Source organism: Hirundo rustica, chromosome 24, assembly GCF_015227805.2.
Source record: "Hirundo rustica isolate bHirRus1 chromosome 24, bHirRus1.pri.v3, whole genome shotgun sequence".
In the NCBI taxonomy this organism is placed as follows: domain Eukaryota; kingdom Metazoa; phylum Chordata; class Aves; order Passeriformes; family Hirundinidae; genus Hirundo; species Hirundo rustica.
The window spans coordinates 1,090,908-1,113,969 of NC_053473.1; the positions used below are offsets into that span (position 1 = coordinate 1,090,908).

The window sequence follows — 23,062 nt, forward strand, 5'->3', positions numbered from 1 at the left end:
TTGAAGCAGCGGCAACGCCTCTTGGCTCCTTCCCCACTGCCCCACCACACAGGGCTTGCCCCAGCATGGCACAGTATGGCACGGCATGGCAGGACAGGGGTACCTGACCATCCCTGTCCCCACTGATCAGCTCATGCCCACACCCACCAAGCCCTGGCAGGAGCTCATGGCCAGGGGCTGGTGGTGCTGCCAGCCCTGTGGTGTGGTGATGGCCCCACGGCCTCGTGCACCAACGGGTGTGGCGGCACAGCCCGTCCAGCACTGCATCCCTCCGGTCCCTCCGGCCTGGCACGATGCCCGCTGCTGTCCCTTCCCTCCTCTTCTCCTGGCTGGCTGCCTCAGCCCCGCCACGGGCGGCTCAGGCAATGCTAAGAGCAGCTTCTGCTGGGCTCAAATCTGGGTATCCTGGGTGGTAGGGGAGCCAGCCTGGCACAGCCCAGCACTGCAAGCCCCTGAGAAAGGCAGCTTTGACCCTGCCAGAGCCACGGGTCTGGTGTGAGATGATGGCAGAGAATCACTGCTGGTCACAACAGACCCCTGGGCACCAAGCACACGCACTGAGCCCAGCACAGAGGAGTACCCCCAGCACATTTCTCAGCAGAGGAGAAATGCTGCTGGAGCTGGACGGTTTTGAACTCTCCTTGCTTCACCTGTCTCACACCAGCACAGACACTCGCCCATGTAGCACCCAGACCCACTGGCACCAGCCAGGGGTCCCAACATTCACGTCCCTGCCAGCCTGAAGCCCACCCTTGAAGGAAGACAAGTCCTGGTCTGTCCTGGCCCCTTTCTCCTGTGGCAGGGGAGGAGATGCAGGGCATGCACTGAGGGGGTCCCACACCCCACATCTGCAGATCACTGGCATTGAGGGGGCTCTGTGGCACTGATGCTCCCAGCCCCAAGCCTCACGCTGTGATTTGAGGTAGGAGCAGTGAGGAAAGCACAGGCACAGCCAGGGCTCTTCACACCCTCCCCCTCTCCTCCACTTAATGGGGCAGAAAAAACAATTAGCTTCATAAATCCCACTGAGGGGGTTGGGAGCTCCCCATGGATGTGGACAGGGCGGGGCTCTGCATCCCCCTCACATCCACATCAGGAACCAGAGACTAACAGCACTCCCTGACTTCCCTGATTCCAACAGCCCTGCAAACCCCTCTGTACCCTCCAGAGCCCCTCCCAGACCCCCATGTACCCCCTCCGAGAACTCCAGACCCTACAGAGAGTCAGGCTACCTTGACCCAAATTATCTCCTGCTTGGATTTTGAATACTGTGATCTGGCACCTTTCTCCAAAGCTGCACTCAAAGGAACAGGGGTCTGCAGAGATCTGGAAGATGGGGAAACTGAGGTAGGGAAGAGGGATCTGACTCGCCTGAGCTCACCCAGCAGAGGAGGATCAACATCACATCCCGCAGTTGATTCAGGACCCCATCCTCCAGGCAGCACCGCCTCTGGTCTTTGGTCCCTCAGGTCCCTGAGGGGTGCAGAGGACTCTGCCACAGGACCCCTGAGCGTGCACGTGGTCCCTGCAAGGGGGGGACCCGTGGCCAGGCTGTGCCTCCACCACAGCCCTGCACCATCAGCTGCACTAATAGTGGGGTCTGATTTCCTCACGGCAGCAAGGCTGAGGCCGTGGGGGATCAGCCAGCACTCACTGCCTGCTGCAGTGACATCAGCCTTGGGCACCAACCACACTCCTGGCTGAGAGCTCAGCTCTGGCCACCCCTCTGGCCTCCCCCGAGTGGTGGAAACCCCAGAGGAAACGTGTCGGGGATCTCCGCTGGCAGTTTTGGTGACATACGGAACCTCACCCGGGGCCACCACGGGGAGCTGCAGAGGCCACGTGCGATGCTCAGAGAGTCCCAGGGCAGTGCCGGGGTGGGGAGCGGCATGACTCAGCCTGCTTGTGAAATTCCTATTTTTCCTGTTGTCTGGACAAGCCAGTGACCTTGGAGACCTCAGTCCACAGTGGCCAGGCCCCTCCACAGGCGGCACGGTGGCACATGGCAAAGCCAGATCTTGAGGTCCCATCCCAGGTGGCATGCAGAGGGGCAGGCAGAGGTTTGGGGGTAATATTCTCCCCAGCAGCTTTCTCCAGGGCACATGGGTGTGTGAGGTCCAGCCCTGCACTCGGCTCTGCCCCGTGTCTGCATCCAGCCTCATCAACAAGCTGCAGGAGCCAGCAGCTTCCCGCATCCTGGGCGTGCACTGACCCCCAGGTGCCCTTTACCCCCAAGCCTCACAACCCCAGGATTCCCTTCCCAAAACATGCCTCATGCAGCCACTGTCACACCCCCAGGGGCCAGGGATCAGCACGGGGTGTCCCAACCCGAATCCCAACCCAAAGGACGGAATTGCTAGAAAGCAGCGCACAGGAGAGGCACTTCACTGGTGCCGATGCCCAGTGGGGTCCTGGGGCCCCTTTCCCCGAGCATCCCCTGTACCCAGCTGGAGGGAGGAACTCGCCAAGCCCGGCACGTGGCGCAGCCCAGCAAATATTTAGACAACACTGCTCCCTGGCCAGCCAGGCCAGGGTCCCACACACGCCAGGCCACGTGCAGGGCCACAGCCATACCCCATGGGAGATCCCTGATGAGGAATGGCTCGAGGAATGCTCGCTGGGACAGGGCATGGGGTCATCCTGGACTAGCCAAAGCGGAGCAAGGGGCGTTCAAGGGAAGGGAGCAGGCTCCAGCGCCAGTGGTGCTTGGAGCAGGAGGAGGGCGGCCGCTCCCCTGCTGCTCCTGGGGAGCTGAGCCAAACATCTGCTCCCGCCTACGGGCTGCGCCGAGCCCGAGGAGCTGCGAGGAAGCCGGAGCCAGGCCAGCCAGAGCGCAGCGGGTGTCAGCTCCAGAGCATCCCTCCCAGGAGGATGCTGCTGGCAGCCCCCAGCCCTGCTGGAGGGGACCACAGGCTCTGCAGCACTTGGCTGCCAGCAGCACCATCACAGTGCCCTGGGACAGTGCCTGGGGTGTGCCATGGGCTAGACACATATTCCATGTTCCCAATTCCAAAAGCTGCTGCCTCAGCTCCATTTCATGCCCACAAGAAGAGGCAGGGCAGGATCCAGCTCATGAGGGTGCAGATGCTGCCACTGCTGCAGTGGGATGCAATGCTGCCTCCCTTTCTACCTCCAACAAACAACATCCAAAAGGACATCCTGAAATCACAGCAGTCCCATGGTCAAACAAAGATTACCCCCGGGCTCTAGAAGCCCCAAGGGACATGCAGAGCCCCAGGGACTGGCTCCAGAGCTACACCCCCACACCACAGCCCCGTAGCACACACAGACCATCACTGCTCCTGCAGCCACCGCAGCAGAAGGTGCTGACTCAGCAGCCAGCCCTGCTAGCTCCCTCTGCACCCCTCGAGCTCCCAATTGCAGCAAAGCCTTGCAGCATTCCACTCACTCCCACCGTGACCCAACTGGCCCTAGGGAACACCCAGGGATGGTGCTGAGCCACTACTCAGGACGCAGCACATCAGGTCATGTTCTGGGCACACAGGGCACAGGGGGAGATAACACCAACATGTGGCCACACTGTGGTGGCACTGCTCAGACATGCAGGACATGGCCAGAAAAGCAGGCCAAACCTGGCTTGCACATCCTGCTTCAAGCTCCTCACCACTGCCTGGTTCACATGCAGGTGTGCACACGAAGGCACCCACGCGGTGGTTATGCAGACAAGAGGCGTCCCTGGGGAAGCTCCCGGTAGAGTGACCTTGGTGGGGTGACCTCCAGTGTTGAGGAAACAACCCCAGCCTGGATGGGTGGGCAAGAGTCACTCGTCACCGCACCCTTCCTGGAACTGGCCTTAGGGCAGGGAACAGCAAGTGGCCACTATATGGCAGCAGGTGGGCACCAGAGTTGACCAAGGAAGGGAGTGAATATGTTTTAGTGTTGGAGAAACAGTCTGAGACTGGATGCTATCTCTGCCCATGCCCTGCCCAGACCCCAAGGACAGGTAGGACAGGGCAGGAGAGCAGCAGCATCCCTTCCATCCCTTCAGTCACCCCACACAACCTGGTGGGGTGACCCTGTGCCAGGTCCCTGTCCTGATGCAGCGCACAAGGGGGATATGGTGACACTGGGAACAAAAGGTATGTGCTGCCGAACAGGGAGCCGAAGTCAGAGCTTTCCAGACCCTGAAACCAGCAGCAGGTAGAGAGGAGTGGCAAGTGACATGCTGATGGATGCAGGCACAGCTGGGTGAGGAGCCAGGATGCCGATACATTTGGCTTACACAGGAATGCTGCTGAGGTCTCGGGTGTCCCCAGCCAAACCCTGCTCAGACCTGACCGTCCGACTCCCTCTCTAAGCTGGGCCTCAAGTCCCCCACAGCCTCCTTGGCTGGGCTCAGCCCAAACCCTCCCAAGCCAAACCCACCTCAGTACCTTGTGTGCAGTCCCCTTGCCCCAGCCGTGCCTCTCTTACCTCAACCCTCGCTCATTCCAGTCTGCTTCCCCACCAAACCACGGGCGTGCCGGGTTGCATCCCACAGCCCCACACGTCTCCAGCAGGGACGTGTCACCGCGTCCTCTGAGCCGTCTCTGACCTACTGCCCTACAAGCTGGGGCGTGTGCCGGCGCGGGGCCGGGGAACGCCGGCCCCATCTGCAGCACGCGGCTCCTGCCCGGTGCATTAGCAGCACCGGGAGATGGGGCCTGGGGCGGTGCTGCCTTTCTAGGTCAGAGCCAGAGAGGAGGCAGCATGGGGGCTGTGCTGGGTGAGGGGCTGTGTTGTGCGAGGGTCTGTGTTGGGTGAGGGGCTGTGTTGTGTGAGAGGAGCTGTGTTGGGTGAGGGGCTGTGCTGAGTGAGGGGCTGTGCTGGGTGAGAGGGGCTGTGCTGGATTTGGGGCTGTGCTGGGTGAGGGGCTGTGCTGAATGAGGGGGTGTGTGAGGGGCTGTGTTGTGTGAGGGGCTGAGTGAGGGGCTGTGTTGTGTGAGAGGGGCTGAGTGTGGGGCTGTGTTGTGCGAGGGTCTGTGCTGAGTGAGGGGCTGTGCTGGGCGAGGGGCTGTGTTGGGTGAGAGGAGCTGTGCTGGGTGAGAAGCTGTGCTGGGTGAGGGGCTGTGTGAGGGGCTGTGCTGGGCGAGGGGCTGTGCCGGGTGAGGGGCTGTGCTGTGAGAGGGGCTGTGCTGGGCGAGGGGCTGTGCTGGATGAGGGGCTGCACTGGGTGAAGGGTTGTGCTGGCTGAGTGGAGTCTGGATGAGGGACTGTGCTGGATGAGTGCTCCTGGCCAGCTCCTTATCTCATCTGGCCCTCGGTAGGAGGGAATTCCCCTGCTCTACTTCCTGGGCTCTGCACCCAGAGTGTGCAGGCTCCCACACAGGGCACCCCAGTGAACCCCAGCACCCAGCCAAAGGCATGCTCTGGGAGAGAGACCCTGCCATGCTGCCCACTCTGGGAGACCCCCCCCGAAATCCTGCTGTGGGGCCATGGGGGATGAAGCTGTGTAAATCACTACATAGCCCTGTGCCTGCAATGACCCTGGGGAAATGGCTGAGCCCCAGGATATGCCCCTGTGGATGAGGGGTGCCTGTGCTGCCCTGGCTCACTCCTGCACCCCTCCTTGGCGAGGGTACCTAGCACAGAGCACTCAGTCTGTCTCTGGCACGACATGGCAGAGAACTCCAGGCACATCCAGGGCATCATGCTGGGGCTCTGCATAGGAACATGGACTGTGGCACCACAGCACCGACAGCCTCACCCACACTGGGGGATTGTGGTGCTGCCAAGGCCTCACAAAGGCACCACCAGGCAGGGATCCATCCCCAAAGCTTGCACCTTCCTGAAGGAGAAGTAAATCCTGCCCATAGCAGTGCAGGGCTGAGCTGTTGTGGGACCCTGACCCTGCCCACACTCCCCCTGCTCAGTGGTTGATGGAGACAAAGTGTTGCTCCGGTCACCCCTCCCGGCACTGCCTCCGAAGCCAAGGGCACCCCAAGGTTATCCGCCTGCATGAGCAGCACTAAGGAGGGCGACGGGGAGCAGTGTACCCTTCATCCCCACAGCCAGCCCTGCTGCAACCCCAGCCACCCGGGGCAGTCCAAATCCACCCCGCTGCCAACCACACCTCATGGTCCAGTGCAGAACGTGGTGACCTCTGGCTGCCAAGCAATAGGTTAAGATCTACAGGAGGGTCCGTGTTGAAGCAGCACAAGGCTCCCTCATTCACAAGCACAGGGCAGCCCCCAAGGTCACATGCCCACGGGGAGGATGGCTCTGACACCCACAGTGCTGCAGACACTCTCAGCCCGCAGCTGGAGCATGGCAGGGGCAGAAGCCAGCAGTGGTGTGTCCCCTGCAGCGGCAAGATGTGCCTACAGGCCATATCTGGGGAGTACTGGCCCCAGGATGGGTATGAAGCCACAGGCTGTGCTCTGTCTTGCACCAAACTGACGTGACTACAGCCACCCCAGGAGGGCCAAAGCAGCACTGTCAGGAAGCCAAATACCTCCTCAGGCTCTGGGACAGCTCAAACACCCAAGTTATTTATTTTCTCCTGTGCAGAAACAGGAAACCTCCAACATGTTCAAATCCTGGACCCTTGCCAGAGTCAGAGGCACCTCAACAGTGCAGCAGGAGCTGGACACATCTGGCAAGAGAACGCGCCCTGGGAGTGCTGGGTTGTGCTCATCTGGCAGGAGATGCCTCTGGCCCCATGGGTGGAAGGATGGAGGCTGATGGGGGTCTTATAATGAGGGACCCTACTCAGCATCACACCCTGCTCCATGAGGAGTCATCCATCAGCAATAACACCTTGGTGCCCAGTTCTCACTGGGGTGCTGAGATCCAGCCTGTCCCACCACAGACCACCAGGAGTCCCACAGGATGCCCCCACAGTGCCTGTGTCACAGGAAGCCACTCAGACTGACTGGTGTAAACTGAAGAGCACTTCAGAAAGCAGCAGCATTCATCCCTGGCAGGACTCTGGCTCAGGGCTTCTGCAGCTACAGACCATGCACTTTCCTCAGCTCCCCGCTCCAGGAACATCCAGATCAAGCTGGACACTTCCCACATGCTGGGAGAGCAGCTCATTCTGGCTCAGGAGCCCATCAGCCCCAAGAAGCCCCCAGCTGGCCCAGCACCACCAGCACTGCTGGCAGGGATCCTAGGATGTTGGAGGCACGATCCAATCCTAACCAAACCAGCTGTAACCTATGTACCGCCCCATCCACCCCCGCTGTGCCAGGCCTTCCCCCACCAAACAGCAGCGGGTGAAACCTCCTGGAGAGCCCCAATCCGGGCAGGACTCCCGGCACGGGCACGTACCCCGTGGTGATGTCATCATCCTCCGTCAGCGTCTTCCCCATTAGATCACTGTCGCTCATGTACCCCGACTTCAGCTCCACGTCGTCGGTGTCCAGCGCCTCGACCAGCTCCAGGCGGGAGATGTGGCTCAGCTTGCTGGGGCTGCGCATGGGCATGGTGTGCGAGTAGTGCGCCCGCTCCCCGTGCGCGTACCAGCTCGGGGTGCCCTCGGAGCGGCACGTCCCCCCAAGCGATGGCGCGTCCCCGGCCTGCAGGCGTGGGCTGGACTGCCCGTAGCGCCAGGACAAAGGGGAGGAGCGGTTGGAGAGGCTGGAGACGCTCCGTGGGTTGGCTTCGTCGCTGTCATAGCAGGTCATCTCGAGGGAGCTGTGAGGACGGGCAGTCAGAGAGTTAGGGCAGGGCACAGCGGGCAGTGGAGATCTGTGCCCTCCCTCACCCCCTGCCAGAAATGGGTCTGCAGCTGCTCAGATACTAAAACTGCCTGTTTTGAGGCAGCCAGGCAAGGCCAGAGGCTCCCAGGACTGTGGTTGCAGGGACGCTCTCTGTCCTGGACAGCCTCCATCTCACCTGGCAAGGGACAGTCCCCTCCTTCCCTGCCAGCCCAGTGTCCCACAGTCCAGAACCTGCTGGGACACGCACACCGCAGAGCTTAGTGATGCCCATCTCTCCCCAGGGACAGTGGAACAGGACACGGGGTGTGATGGGGGCTCTGTGCTCAAGTAGATCTACAAAGGCAACACTCGACCACAGCCCTGTCCACCCATGTCAGAGCACGGCCGGGGGTGCCACCAGGACTGGCAGCAAACACACCTGGGAGAGGGGTCAGCTCTGTTCTGGAATCTGGTCCCAAAATCCATCTGTGCTGAACTCTCCTAATGCGGCAACTTTACTGGAAAGCCTGGACAGGCTCCCGTGTCTGGGCTGCTTCTGCTCAGCTACCTCTCCTCCGGCACCTCAAGATCACACCAGACCCAGGACAGGACAAACTGGGGTGGTGGCACTGATCCCAAGGAATGTGACAGTGGGCCATGGCAGGGAGTGGAGGCTGTGAGTGCAAGGATGCCGAGGGACAGAGCTGGGACCAGTCCCTGCAGCAGCACCTCACACTGAACCCCTGCAGACTGAACCCCCACATCTGGGCAGGAACCCCCAGAGAGGGCTGCCCAAAGCACAGTGCTCTCTCACAAACAGCCAGCCCAGAGCCCTCTAGTGCTTCAGGAGTGGGGAGTTCCATCACTCCCTGTGCCTCTCGGGGTTTATTTTGGGCAAACAGTGATTCTAAAACTAAATTTAGCCACGAGAAACGATTACTTCTTGGAGCAGCTCCTTGGGAACCCACAGTCCTCAAATTGGCTCCCAACACTATTATCAGTAAATTATTCCCTAGCTTGGATTAAATGCTCCTGCAGGAGCACCCGAAGCCAAACCCAGGCTGCAGCATTGAATCTAAAACAGGGAACTACGTAAAAAAAAACTAGGAAGTTTGTTAAAGCGGAACTAAAAGGGGCAGCTAAAAGGGTTTTGTTTTTGTCGGCAGCACAAAGGCTGTTTGAGGATGTGCTGCCGGCAGCTCAGAGCAGACGCCAACCGTGTCTCTGAGCAGGAGGAACAGAAGCTTCACCTCGAATCCTGGGTTCAGTTCTGGGCCCCTCATGACCAGAAAGACGTTGAGGGGCTGGAGCGTGTCCAGAGAAGGGCAACAGAGCTGAGGAAGGGTCTGAATCACCCGAAGCAGCTGAGGGAGCTGGGAAAGGGGCTCAGCCTGGAGAAAAGGAGGCTCAAGAGGGACCTTCTGAATCTCCACAATGCCCTGACAGGAGGGGGGAGCCAGGGGGGAGTTGGGCTCTGCTCACAGGGAACAAGGGACAGGACAAGAGGAAACAGCCTCAAGTTTTGCCAGGGGAGGTTTAGGCTGGGTATTAGAGAAAATTTCTTCCCTGAAAGGGTGGTCAGGCAATGGCACAGGCTGCCCAGGGCAGTGGTGGGGTCATCATCCTTGGAAGTGTTTAAAAAACATGTGGATGTGGCTCTTGGGAACATGATGTAGTGGTGAACACGGCAGCACTGGGGAAATGGTTGGACTTGATGATCTTGGAGACTTCCTCCAAGTGTCCTCCAAGTGTCCACTGAATCTCCTCAGTGACTCTGTGATTCCATGATCCTCTAAGCCCCAAGGAAAGTTCATGCAGTCCTGCTGCCAGGAGTATGGTGACATCTTTCAGGAATAACACTGTGCTCTAACAAGGCAACAGCAAAGACTGAGCCCTCAGCCAGTGGATGGAAGAACTCAGCAAGGATAACAAGAGAAATTTGAGGAATACTTTGTGGAAGGAATAAAGAGAGAGCCCAAAGCAGCTACAGGACATCAGCGATGCAGGCACATCCAGAAGACTTGCAGATGACATCTGTATTGGACAGACTTGTAGGAAGTGCTCCCAAGAGCAGAATGAGTGGGTACGTGTGTAATTACAACGTACCAGGGAAGAGCTGACACAGCTTTGGGAAAGGAAAATCTGGCTCACGGCCGCAGAGGAGCTCCTGAAGGGATGCAGGGAGCTGCTGAGGGTGCTGTGGGCTATTGAAATAAAAAAAGCTTCCAAATAAATTCAGCTGCCATGAGATAAGAGAGATGATCTTCACACATTTAAGTCCCACTGAAAGGGACAGAGTGCAGGGGTAGGGATCCCTGGGCTATCCATAGCCATTCTTCTCCGTGGCAGGAATGCAGCTGAGGCATCCGCCATGTGATGTACTCAGAGCTCATCAAGGAAAGGAAATGATAGTGAAGAGTCAAATCCCACCAGCAATGCTAATTTAATCACCCTTAATGTCCTCGCCCTATTTTCCTAAGACCTGAGCTGAGGAGGATTTCTGAAGGAGCTGAGCTCTGCCGTGAGGAGCGGGGTGGAGTCTAACACTTAGGAAACAACGCAGCCCTGGCTTGGCATGAGCAGTGCTGGGCTCTGACCCAGCAAAGGGATGGCAGAGCTGTAATGGATCATTTCAGGAAAAGGCCAGCTCAGAAAATGTTGTGGCCCCATGCAAATCTCACTGCCACAGCTCTCTGCTGCTCCTGGCTCAGAAAACATCCAGGAGGCACAGCAAGGGTGAGCAAGGTCTAGAAATTTCAGGTGATGAAGAGGGAGATCAAAGGGCTGCTTCATCCTGGGCAAGGCTGGTTGAGGAGTGACATGGGGAGGTCTGTGATGGTGAATGGCGGGTAAGAGGTGGGAGGAAGCGGCTGCTTTTTGTCCCTTCCAAGACAAAAAAACAGGATCGAGGGAGACCACGAGGTGGCAACACACTCCAAGAGAAGGATGTTCCCACGTTCCCACTTTCCCAGCCGGCAGACACCCACACAACCTTGCAAATCCAGAGTGAAGCAGAAACCATGCACGATCTCAAGTGAGTGACCATGGGGGATACAGGCAGTCCCAGACGTGCGTCAGAGCCCCCTAAGCACAGACACTGTGCTTTGGTTCTCCATACAGTGCTCACCCTGTCACCATCCCCACCATCCCCTCACTCCAGTCTGGGCAGGGCACCCCAGTGTACCCCCACCTCTGCTCCTGGGCTCTGGCTGAGAGTTCCTCTGTCAACACCCTACACAGAGCAGAAAAACAAAGTCACGGAGAGGGATGGAGCCTCTGGTGCAAACTGTGGTGGGCACAGGTAATACCTTCACCTCTGGTGGTCCATTCAGTGTCACCTGACCACTGGAACAGACCACACACCCTCTCTCTGCTCTGTCAGCTCCCCTCACTGCCATCACTCCTCAGCCTTTACTGTCCCAGAGCACTTTTGGGGACAGGACTCAGCTGAGGCACACCCCATAGATTAAGGGGCTTCTCTCCATGCACACGGTCCCTAGGTCACCAAGCACCACTGATTCTCCCCCACCCACATGGCCCTCACCAGGAGCAGAGCTGCTTCCCATCCACTCAGGAAGGACACTGACTGTGGGGAAGGGGGGTGGGGGGTCCAGTGCTGGGCCCTCACCTGTGAGACACCTGAGAGCCCCTTAGGCTGGACATGGTCTCCTCCAGGTTCTGACGAAGGTCCAGTACGTTCTGCACTGTCCTCTTCCTCTGGGACTCAGGGTCTGTGGAGAAACAAGGTGATGGGTTTAAAGGGAGGGATGGAGGGATGGAGAGATGGAGGGATGGAGGGATGGAGGGATGGAGGGATGGAGGGATGGAGGGATGGAGGGATGGAGGGATGGAGGAATGGAGGAATGGAGGAATGGAGGAATGGAGGGATGGAGGAATGGTGCACCCCCCTGCCCATGGCCACGACCAACAGCCCTAGCTCTATCCATCAGGAAGGGACAGGGCAAGGTTGGCACTAGGCTGGAGCTGCAGGACCCTGAAATGCCTCTCTCAAGCATGCAAGGATGGTAATGTCAAGTCCAGAAAGGATGAGCTGGCAGAGACCAAGTGGGACCACAGGACCCACACAGGTGACAGGAACAGCAGTCCTGGAGCAATGTCCCCAGACCTGCCCCTGCATCTCCCAGGCCCCAGGGGTGCTCCAGCCTGGGAACATGGGTGCTGGAGCAGCATCACTTGGTATGCAGCCAGCGGGACCGAGGGGATGTGAGGGAGTGGAGACATCGAGCCCCACTCATGAAGGAGTGACTGCTCCTGTGCAGGGCTGGAGCAGCTGGTGGGACTGAGCACCCACAGGCACAGCTCAGAGCTGAGTATACCTGAGCTCTGTCTGCCCTGGGACTTCTCCAGGTGTGCACACCCACGGCACGGGTGGCCATGCACCCCCCAAAATGCAAAAATGCACACGTGTACATGAATCTACCCATATCACAACCACTTGTGCACATGTGCAGACACATGTAGGCACATCCACCAACATGTACATACACCTGCACACACACAGACGTGTGCCAACTCCCCAGAGGCACCAGACACCTGCACAGAGGAACGGGCTCCCTCCTGGCACAGCCCCAGCAGTGCTGTGGGCTTGGGGCCATGGCTCCAGCCCTGAGTCCCTGCCCTGTCCACATGCACCCCGGGCACTAACAGCCGTGCCACTGTGGCTTTGATCCCTGATTTCAGGCCTTTCAGCTGCAGCCTGCCACGGATCTGCAGTGACAACAGGCATCAGGGACATGGGACGTGGCTCCGCCTAATGTAACATGGCAACCGGTGCTTTAGGATCTGCAATGGCACCGTGTGAACTGCAGGGACCGGGGGACAGGGGACACTGACAGCACACACCCCAGCTGCAGGGACATGAGGATGGAGGACACCGCCGGCACGCACCCCAGAGCTCCCCAAAGGCACAGCCAGTGCTCAAGCAGGGCTCTTTTGAGTGTTCCATGTCCCCATCACACTCTGGCCACGTTGAACACCCATGGGTGATGCTGCCCTGTCCCCCTTGCCCACCTGCCCGAGCAGGAGCACCTCAGACCAGTGAAGCAGCTCTGATTTATGCGTGAGCCTGGAAGGGGGTGACAAGCAGGAACAGCCCCGATGAGACAGGTTCAATCAAGCAGGTTAAAGTCAGTTGCAGATGAGGTGAGAGGGCTGGTGAGCCCGCAGGGCACCCAATGTTCCCAGTCGCATCAGAGCATAAGGATACCCACCCCTGCATGTGTCCAATCACCCCCGTCCAGCTCCCAGAACCTGGCTCAGCAGGACACAAGTCATTATTAACTAATTATTGAATCGTCATTGTGCAGCTTGAAGGAGTTAATCAAAGGCACAGAAGCTCTGAGTGCATGTTCCAATGGCACTGACCCACATCCCTGGTTTTATCCACTGCACCACTGGAGGAGTTAATCAAAGGCACAGAAGCTCCACATGGGACCCAGAGCCACAGGATGGGGATGCACAGGCAGTACAGGAGAGAGATGTACTGAGAAAGCTGAGGTGGCCGCACACATGGAACCAAGGTGCAGGAGAGGCTCGAGAGGCCCTCAGTGCTGAGGGGTGGCACCCACCTTCCCCTGCAGCCAGGGACAAGGGGACACCACACCTGTCTGGTAGGGCAGGCAGAAAGGATCGTGTTGGCACCTCAAAGTGGCCACGTCCTACCCTCAAGTTGCCTGTAAAGATGGATTTCCAGACTGGAAATGGCAGAGCAGAAACCTGTGGAAAAGTCACCGGCTGCCACACTGCAGTGTACAGGGTAATGGGAGATTTGGATTCCCTGAACCTCAGGGAACAACAATAGTGTCCCCAGGCGGGTCTCCATGCAGGGAAGGACTTGGCACCCTCGGCACCTTCACCCTGGCCCCATTCAGTGGGTGCTGTCACCCAGACTCAGCTCCCGTGGCTAGAGAAGGTGGCATGCACACCCCAGCAGTGTCACATCCCTGCGTGCTGTGGCAGGACAGAGTGGGATGAAGAGTCACCATTGTCCCCTGGCGCCGGCAGCAGCTCCCATCCCTGCCAGCTCGGCAGCGTGCTCGTCCCGGGCATGGCTCCCTCCCAAAAGCCCGTCTGCCTCCCCCACGGCCACCCGCAGCCATTCCCCCGGGCACAGAGCCAGCGCTGGGCCTGGCGCTGCCTCCTCCCCGGGCGCCGCTGCCAGCGGGGCTGCTACAGCATCCCTGGCCAAGGAGCAGTGGGGCGAGCCTGCGCTGTGTCCCCAGCTGCCCTGACTGAGGGGCCGGCGCAGGGGCACCACCTCCCCTGTGCTGCTCTGCTGCTGGCACACCAGTGGTGATAAAGCAGCATCCTAGGGCTCAGGGATGGGAGTTCCAGGGCAGCGGCACGAACCGCCTCCCCAGCTTCAGCTTCACCCCATTCGCCATCCGTGCCTGGATGACAACACCCCAGTTTTAGGGTGACAGTCCAGGTCACTCCGGATGCCATGAAAAGCAGCAGCTCTCACCCAGAAAAGGGCCAAATTGGGACTGGAAGAACTGCTCACCCACCTCTGGCACACATCCTGCTCCTAGCACGGAAGTGCCACCATCTGCCCGCACAGTGCTGTCCAGGTGGTGACACGGGACTCCTGCAGTCTGTTCCCCAGTGGCAGCAAGGGGCTGGGAGCTGGCTTGGCACTCACTGAGTCACCGCATGCCAGAGTTGAGTCGAAACCAGAGCCACTGGGAGAGGCTGAAGTGTGGGAACAGCAGGAGAGCGCTGGATTCCTCCCCACATCGATTTGGTAAGCTTTTTCAGCCAGATGTTTCCAGCTGCTGGAGCACAGAGCAGCAGAGAAGGCTCAGCCCATGCCGTGGCGGGGTCAGTCGGACACCCGGCCTAGGCCAGGCTCATTTTCCCAGCAGCTATGGCTGGGATGTGTTCTGCAGCACTCCCCACTCCACTGGAGCTGCAGACTCGGGGACTGATGTCGCCCTGCCCCAGCCCCAGGCTGGCCTGCAGCCCCTGAGCAGATCCCGCTGCTCTCACAGGCTCCAACCATCCTGTTACAGAGGGAAGGGGGTGCTGGCTCTGGCCCTTTGCCCCCCATTCTCACCATGCACAGAGCAGCCCTGAGATGCAGCCACTGTCCCCAGGCCCTGCACTGGGAGGTCACCAGACCCCATTGCCCAAATCACTTGTCTCTGTGCTGGGTCTCACTTGCCTATACCCTCTGCTGTGCTTGAGCAGCTCTCACTCAACTGACAGCTGTCACTCAACACTTCTTTCTCAACTGAGCCCTTTCAGTGCCCTCTTCAACATCAGCAAATACGATATGGCTCCACTTGGCACACGAGGAAACTGAGGCAGGAAGCCTCAGCCCACTCCTGAGCACCCCCTCACCTGCAGCACTCCCTAGCATGGCTTCAGCGCTGACCACATCACACACACCCAGCAGCCTGGCACTGCGGGTGCCTGGCCCCCACCCACGCAGTGCCCATCGCCCCCATCTCCTGCCTGACCAAGCTGGGGCAGCAGCAGGTACCATCACCACAAGAAGGAGCATCTGCAAGGTGGGATGCAGGGCCAGAGGCAGCCAAGGAGGAAGAGGAGGAGGAGAAGGAGGAAGGGAAGAGCTGTGCTAGAATGGCTGGCTCTGGACACAGCACTGTTTGCTGTGAGTCTGACTGTGATGGGCAGCACAGCACCATGGCTGGACAAGTCCAGGGAGCTCCAGGTTGTGCTCATGTCCAGCTCTCCCTGGCACCTCCCAGAGCAAGCGGCGGCAGTTCCTTTGTCCACATGTCTGGGCGAAGCCGTGGCCCCGCAGCTGGGTGCTGCCAACGTGGCCAAGTACGTCAAGGAATGAGGAAATAATCAACTCCAAAGGGCTCTGACAGCTCATTTCAAAGAAGCATGTGGCCACCAGCTCCCGCTGGGGCTAGGCAGGGCCGCATTCGTGGGACAGATGTGCCCCATGTGCCTTGGCACAGAAACTCGTGTGTGTGTGTGTTTGCATCATTCATGTGGGAGCCACATGGCAACAAAAGCCTGCAGAAAGATGCATGTGTGCACGTGTATCACCTATGCCTGTGACCTTGCACATGTGCCCACGTGGCCATACGCAGGCAGCGGGACAGCAGGACATGACACCAACACTGGCACAAGGGTGCCAGGCTTGCATGGGCACACCGTCTGCACCTGTCTTCACACAGCATGAACATGGCCCTCACACTTGTGTTTTCTTGCCCCCCACGACCCAACTGGTCTCATTTCAGAGGATCCAACTGGGAAAGGACTCCTGTTGACCGAGTAAAGATTTCAACAGCAAGCAGGAATTCACCAAGAAAGGCTGCGTGGTGTCCCTGAGTCATTCCAGTGGGCCCCTATTACACAGTAGCTGTAACGAATTTCCCCAGCCTGGAAAACATTTTTAACTGCTTGCTCAATTCCTTCCAGTGCATTGAAAAATCCGCTAATAAACTGCAATAAAACCCATTCTCACGGGGCCGTGAGCCTCCTCCAGCCTCGCTGCACTCCATGGCTCCATGAACCCTCAAGCAGACTCCACTGTTGCCTCCATCTGCCCCAGCCCCTGCTCCCAGCCCTGTTTATGGATGAATCAGCACAGGCAGCGTTTTGTTGATACTTTTCTTGAAAATCTTCCACTCTGTCACTTGGACACCACCCAAGGGGAAACCAAACAGCCCAAGGCCGGTGTGAACCTCACTGAGCCCCGTGGGTTCTGCACTCACACCCCGCAGCCAGCAACTCCATCACCAGCGCCTGGGTGTGCCAACAGCAGAGTCTTCCTGAATGGAGTGAATGGCTTCATCTTGCATTATTACATCCAGCTCTGATTCCCATTCCTGGATGACTGGGCAGGGGGATGGTCACTACCTGCAATCCTTCTCTTTGGAGCTTCACCGTCTTTTCTCCCCAACAGCTCCCAAACAGGCAGAATGAGCAGTGGAGATGGCTAACAGGGCTCTGTGGGGTGACTGCCAAGTCTGCAGTGTCGGCCTTGTTTTCCAGCTCAGCCCCATCCCTACAATTCCTGCGTGCTCACACCAAGGATGCCCCAAATCACCCCTCTCTCACTGGAAATGTCCCAGGGCACCCAAGCTAGGCAGAGCATGTCTTCCACACTTGCTCAGTGCCCTGGGAAAGCATCGTGCTCTTTCCTGCAAACCTGCTGCCCCACCCAGAAGGCAGCAGGTACATTAGCACTCCTGGTTAATTGCTTTCATTGGTGTGAGCAGAGAGCTGGCTGCCAGCCCTGCATCCTCTGCAGCAGTGTCAGGAGAGGGTCCTGCTCCCTGAGGGGCAGGGACAGGGCCACCCAGCACCCTGGTAATGGGATACCGGGGTACCTGGACAGCTGACTGGTGCTCTGCTGACCCTAGGCAGGTGGATGGGGAAAGCCTGGCCACCACTCCCTGAATGACAGCAGCAGTCCCTCAGCTGGTGGAGCCAGAGGTGCTATTCCCCATGGACATGGAAGCACAGCCTCCTGTCATCCGATGTGCAGAGGAAACTGCAGATACCTGAGGTCCCCACCCATGACCCCACAAAGGCAGGCTGGCCTCTGCACATGCTGCTGCCCTGCACGTAGCCCTGCAAGGCTGCGGGAGGAGGTTGGACACAGCCCAGCATGTTCTGCACTTGCCCTTGGCCGAGGGAAGAGAGGCCAGCAGCAAGTCTTGGGGGAGACAGCGGGTTTACAGTGGGCAGCACTGCGGGGATAGCATGTGTCCCACACAGCCCAAGTCCCCCAAGGAGCACCATCCCCTTTGGAGCCAGAGAGGTGACAGGACCCCAGTCTGGCACAGCCACCCCACATCTCACATGTTGATGGGCCCTTCTTCAAAATGACATGGCTCTGTGGGAGGCTCTGAGGGTGGCTGCAGAGGAGGAGGAAGCCAATTCCCTGCCTGCACTCACTGACTCTATCATTGCACCCCACCACTGCAGTCACTGCCATCATCACCACACCATCCTCATCACCACCACCCCCATCACTGCCATCATCACCACACCATCCCCACCCCCACCGCCATCCCAGTCACCCCATCATCCCCACCACTGCATCCATCATCACTGCCTACATTTCCATCCCTACACCATCCCTACCACTGCACCCATCATCACTGCCAACATTTCCATCCCCACACCATCCCCATCGCTACCACCATCCCCACCACTGCAGACATCATCACTGCCAACACTTCCATCCCCACACCATCCCCATCACTACCACCATCCCCACCGCAGCCAGCAGTGCAGGCTGGGGCAGCCCCATGATGTGGGAGAGGGCCACCATCTCCCCGCTGCAGGTGAGAACAGACAATAAGCAGCCGTGCAGCAGTGACAGGCTGGGACTTGAGCCGAATCAGCACTTCAGGGGCTATCGTGGCTGCTAAGCCTTGCGAATCACTGCTTGTAACAAGGGCAGGGCTGAGAGACCTGGAGCCTGGACCCCGTCTGGCTCCAGTGAGCCAAGCTTTTAAAAGGGATTCAGACTTTCTCAGGCTAGAGCAGCCATAAATCTACTTAATTGGGTCTCTCCCATACACAAGTTTCCAAGTGAACCCGCTGGAGAGATCCAGACTGGGCCCCCAGCCCATCTGTGGGTTATTCTTTCAATGGATGCTGTGCTTGGCCCCAAACCACCCCACCTGCATATCCAAACCACAGTTCCTTTTCCAAATCCAGAGCCTCTAACTGCTCCATGTCCAGGCATTTCACCTCTGTGCTGCCCTCTGCTCCTCTGTGCTGGTGAGCCAGGAGAGCCCAAAATCCCTCTCTTGGGACAGACCCTGCTCCTGCACAAGGCACTGCACATCCCGAAGCCACACCTGCCTCCAAAGCTGCTCCTGAAAGCATCAGAAGAGCTGAGAGCATCCCAACACCCCTGTCCCCAGCACCATGGGTCTCCAAAATAATCCACAGAAACACCTGTGCAGCTTGGGAGGAAGGGGGGTGGTAGGCCAAATCCATGCTCCAAGTGGCGCCCTGAGCCTCTGGCCACCGGCACACACAGTGGCAGTCACACACAGGGACACTAACTCCCTGCTGACAGCCCCGAGGCCTTGGGCTCACAAAGACAGCGTCACCAGTGGTCACTGCGCCTGGGGTTTGTGTTAAGCTGACAGAGGAGGGTCAGACTGGTCACGCAGCACTCCATGCCTCAGTTTGCCCTGGAGCACGCCATTCTCCTCAGGGTCCTGAATTACCAAGGTGTGCTAGTGCCATGCTGGCTCCCAACATGGCACAGCTGTGTCCAGCCTGGCTTCAGCACTCCTAACACCCCAGACACAACACCTTTCCCACAGCCACCAGCAGATGGTCAGGGCAATGCTGCAGGCCCTGTGTAAAAAAAGCCAAAAAGTGGGGAAGAAATGGAAAAAAGCCCTAATTCCCCAGGGTGAGACAGAACAGCACAGTCAGGCCCCGGCAAAGAGGCCCCGGAGCAGCCGGCAGCAGAGGGTTCACACTCCCCACGCATCACCAGATGCAGGTTGGACATTGTGGAAATTCAAAATTCCAGATGGCTCTTTTTGGGTGGTTTTTTTTTGCCTTGCCTCATTTCCAAGGCAACAAGACTCCCTGTCATCTGCCAGTTGCCATAGAGATTTCACCTGATTCTGCTTCAGCGGAAGAGAAAGCCGGGCTCCTCGCTGCTGTTGAGGAGCCACGAGCTGCGACCGCCTTCAAACTTACTGGGAAGAGCGGAGATAAATGGGTCTTTATATGAGGAAGGCAATGGGCTGATTCAGAGGATCAAAGGAAGGAACTGCGGGTTTCTATAGCACAAATCAGCCCTTCACTTAACTGCTTTGGTGCTCTCCAGATGTGCCCTGCATCTGGGGACATCGCCAGCGCTCGCTCCAAGCTTTGCCTGGGGGAGGAGGGGGGATGTGGGTGCAAGGGGAATCCTGCACCCACTGCTGACAGCGTATCAAGGATCAATCTGGGTTCCCTGCAGGGAAGAGAGGGCACAGGGCCTGTGCAGGTCACCCCCTAATGACCCTCCCTCACTGTGTGCAGCCCTTCTCCAAAGGCCCTGCGATCCAGAGAGCCGAGGGGAGGATGGGGCAAAAGCAGGAGCAGCTAGGGAGCAGGAGATGCCCATGGGCTGTGCTCAGCACGGCTTGGCCATCACAGACACAGGGGTCAAGGACCACAGGTCCCCAGGGCATCCACATGCAGGCAGACACAGGGCACGTTCCTCATTAGCACCAATGCCACCCCAACAGCCCCATCACTGCTGGGGATCACCCACAGAGATGGTGTGGATGCGTCCACACCGCAAGCCCGGGCGCAGCATGTGATTCATTCACTCCCTACCCAGACCCACTCTCAACCCAGGCCCCTGTGACAGTAGCCCTTGGACTCTCAGTCAGATGCCCCAAATCAGTAGCTCTGATGTCCCCCTGCCTGGGGCTCCCTGTTGTTGATGATAATGAATCCCCTGGGCACGGGAGAAGGTCCCAGGCACTAGCAGGGCGCTCATGGGTGGCAGTCACCCCTGTGTACAAGAGGCCAAGGTCCTCACACCCATCCCTCCCTGCTGCTCCCTGCTGAGTGCCCAGGCCTGGCTGAAAGAGTATTTATCAGTCCCCAGAGCCTCTCCCCTCCCCAGCCCGCACCCCTGCACCAGGGCTGGCAGAGAAGGGCCCGACCGGGCAGCTCTTGGCTCGAGTTGGCTCTGTTTTGCAGGAGAACAGTCGGTCATTAGCAGAGCCAAATTTCCCATTCCCAGCCAGAATACGGCCATGCTTGGGGAAGCTTTATATTCACAAACAACTCACATTTGCTTTTTAACTGTTGGAATTGCACCCACTGGGACGAAGCGAACAGGGAGCCCTTTGTCCCCCTCGCCTTGTGACTGAGAGCTTTGTACAGAGCAATGCGTTGCAAACACAATTCTCCCTGGCCTCAGCTGGGCTCTGGTAGACACTTGGTCTGTCTGTCCATCACCAGATCAGCCAAAGAGTCCTCATGTGTCTCCAGCAGGAATGTGAAATGTCCTCCCCAGCCTCCCCGGCAGCCTGCGGAGCTGCTCCACACTGAGATCAGAGCCACCCATATGGACCCAAAACACAGCTGGTGATGGTGGCTCTTCATCTCCCCAGTACCCGGGGTAGGCAACCAGAGTGGCAGGCAGCTATGGGCAGCAGAGCTGCTCTCTGGGGTTACAGCTTACCTGGATGTAAGGAAGAGCAGCTCCGAGCATGGAAAATGCCAGCGTGGCATAGGCACAAAGAGCAGCTCATTGTGAGCCTCCAGAGAAGGTCCCCCAGTCACTCCCCAGACGGAGTGTCTCTGGAAACCTCCAGCCCACTGCTGGGCTCCTGAATATCAGAGCTGGCACTCACTAAGCTGTGGGCACCAGCAGTCCTCAGAGCTGTCACTCTGGAGAGGGACAAGGGACAGCTCCCCCAGAGTGGGACACGTCCTCAAGGCAGCGGCTGAACCCTCATCTTGGCCCAGCAGCACCACCCAGGGATGAGCAACCTTCACTCCAGGAGAGCAAGATCCCAGAACAGCTGTTCCCCTCCAAACGCTCAGCTTCAGGAAGGGGCTCAGCATTGCAAGCACACCCTGCGCTCTCTGCACAGCCTGGGGGATGTGAACCACAAGGGTCCAGCTGACAGCAGGGCCAGACCCCAGGGTAGGTCATCAGCCCTTGCAAGAGAGGGTCCCTCAAGAGCCCGTGGAGGGAAGAGACTGGGCAGGAGGCAGAGCACCTCGAGGGGCAAGCCCAGCTTAACAAGTTGCAGGTTCGTTAGTGGATCTATTGTTGTCACGGTCCAGCGGGAGGAGGGAGATAACGCAGGCTATTTTTGCTTCCATCTGGGGAATCGTTTTCCTCCAACATGTACTGCCACGATGCTAATTTTTAAGGCTGATGATTAATTGATGTCAGGCTCATTACAGGGCCAACGGATCCCTCTTCCCCAGGAGCGCCAAGGACAGAGGGAGACGTGTTTTGACAGATGTCTTTGGAGCCGCATGTGAGTGACGTCCGAACAACAGAGGAGAATAGGAGCCATTACCATGGAAAGCCCTGGAAATGGGAAGGGAAGTGCCTGCACGCGACCCCAGCGCTCCTCCTTGAACAGCCCCTAATCAGCCCTTCACGCTCTGCCCCGTGATTACCAGGGCTTTGCTCCAGAGATAAATGCTCTTTGTGCATGCCCAGGGAGAATTGAATCTCCTGCCTGCGGCGAGGAGGGCTTGGCCTTTCTTCTCCCCCTCCCCAGCCTCACAGGAGGGCCAGGTGCCAAATTCACTCTGGCACCAGGAGCAGCAGCCTGCGGGGAGCCGGAAACAAGTCTGCTGCACATATGATCACCGGGATCCCGCAAGGCCCGGGCTCTCCCTGCACCTGCGGTCCCCTGGCAGCGGGCTGGGGGAGCACTGCTGGGGTGCCTAGGGCTGCTGGTCCTACCAGGCACTGGGCAGGGTTCACTCTGAATATCGTGGCACCATCTGCAACAGCAGCCCGCGCAGGGCTGAAGACCAACATGCATATCATAGATTTTGGGGTCGCTTCAGTCTGCATCATCAGCTGCCCAGGTGATGTTCACTCCAAAGCAAACCCCCCATACCCTCCCAAAGATGGAGCTGTGCATGGTGAGTGGCAGGAGGTTTGCTTGAAGAGGGTGACAGCAACACAATGACCTCCTGCATTCCCCAGGTCTCCCCTTGCCCAGAAGCAGGATGAGGCATCCTGCTAACTCAGTGGAGAGCATGGGGTGATCCTGATCAGTGCAGGTGACCTCCTCTGCCCGCTGTGCCAGTTACCCACGGCCACCCTCACTGCAGTGAGGGGTACAGAGCATCACGCCCTGCCACACCCCTCAGCTTGCTCCCCTCCCCACCAATATTGACATTACCTCTGCTGGCCTTGTTACCTGCTCCTCCAAACTTCCCTGGGAAAGGTGCCTAACCCATTGGAGCCAGGAACAGCACCAGCCCCACGTTTCTCCCATGCTGGGGCTCTGCACCCAGCACCCAGGACTCCATCCTGCTGCCTCACAGCAGTGCCTCACATCCCTGTGCCAGGGACATGCTGGCTGTGTGCCAGGGAGCTCAGCAGCACCAGCCTCCCGCATCCATACTTAGCCAAACTCGACACCAGCTCCAAAGGCTGCACTGCCAATCTGCCGGCAGTGTTATTAAAAACTTGTGTTAATTGCTGCACAGTGCCTCAAGCACCCTTCACAGAGGGAGGGATGTAGATAAACTGTGTATTCTTAGCACTGATGGTTCCCCATTCCTGGTGCCGGCCCACACCATTCTCCAACTGCTTGCCGACCTGTTCCCCCTCTCACAGTGCATTCAGAGTCCCCACCACAAGGGAAAGCAGTTGTGTTTTTCCCACTAAAGGTGATTTGCAGAGAAGGAAGGTCCTGTCTCCTTCAGGAAATCCATTTGTGCCACAGGAGGGA

The 23,062-nt window shown here is 58.5% G+C and overlaps 1 protein-coding gene across 3 annotated transcripts in view; it reads right to left on the reverse strand.

Annotated features, from left to right (window-relative positions):
- Window positions 1–23,062, reverse strand: part of NAV1 (neuron navigator 1) — a 75,100-nt gene that overhangs the window by 18,984 nt on the left and 33,054 nt on the right. For all 3 annotated transcript variants that reach the window (XM_058423454.1, XM_058423453.1, XM_040085451.2), the window contains 2 exons: window positions 11,272–11,374; window positions 7,273–7,638 (listed from right to left, as the gene is read on the reverse strand). In XM_058423454.1, coding sequence (XP_058279437.1) covers window positions 7,273–7,638; window positions 11,272–11,374 — 469 coding nt within the window. The remainder of the gene's footprint in view (window positions 1–7,272; window positions 7,639–11,271; window positions 11,375–23,062) is intronic.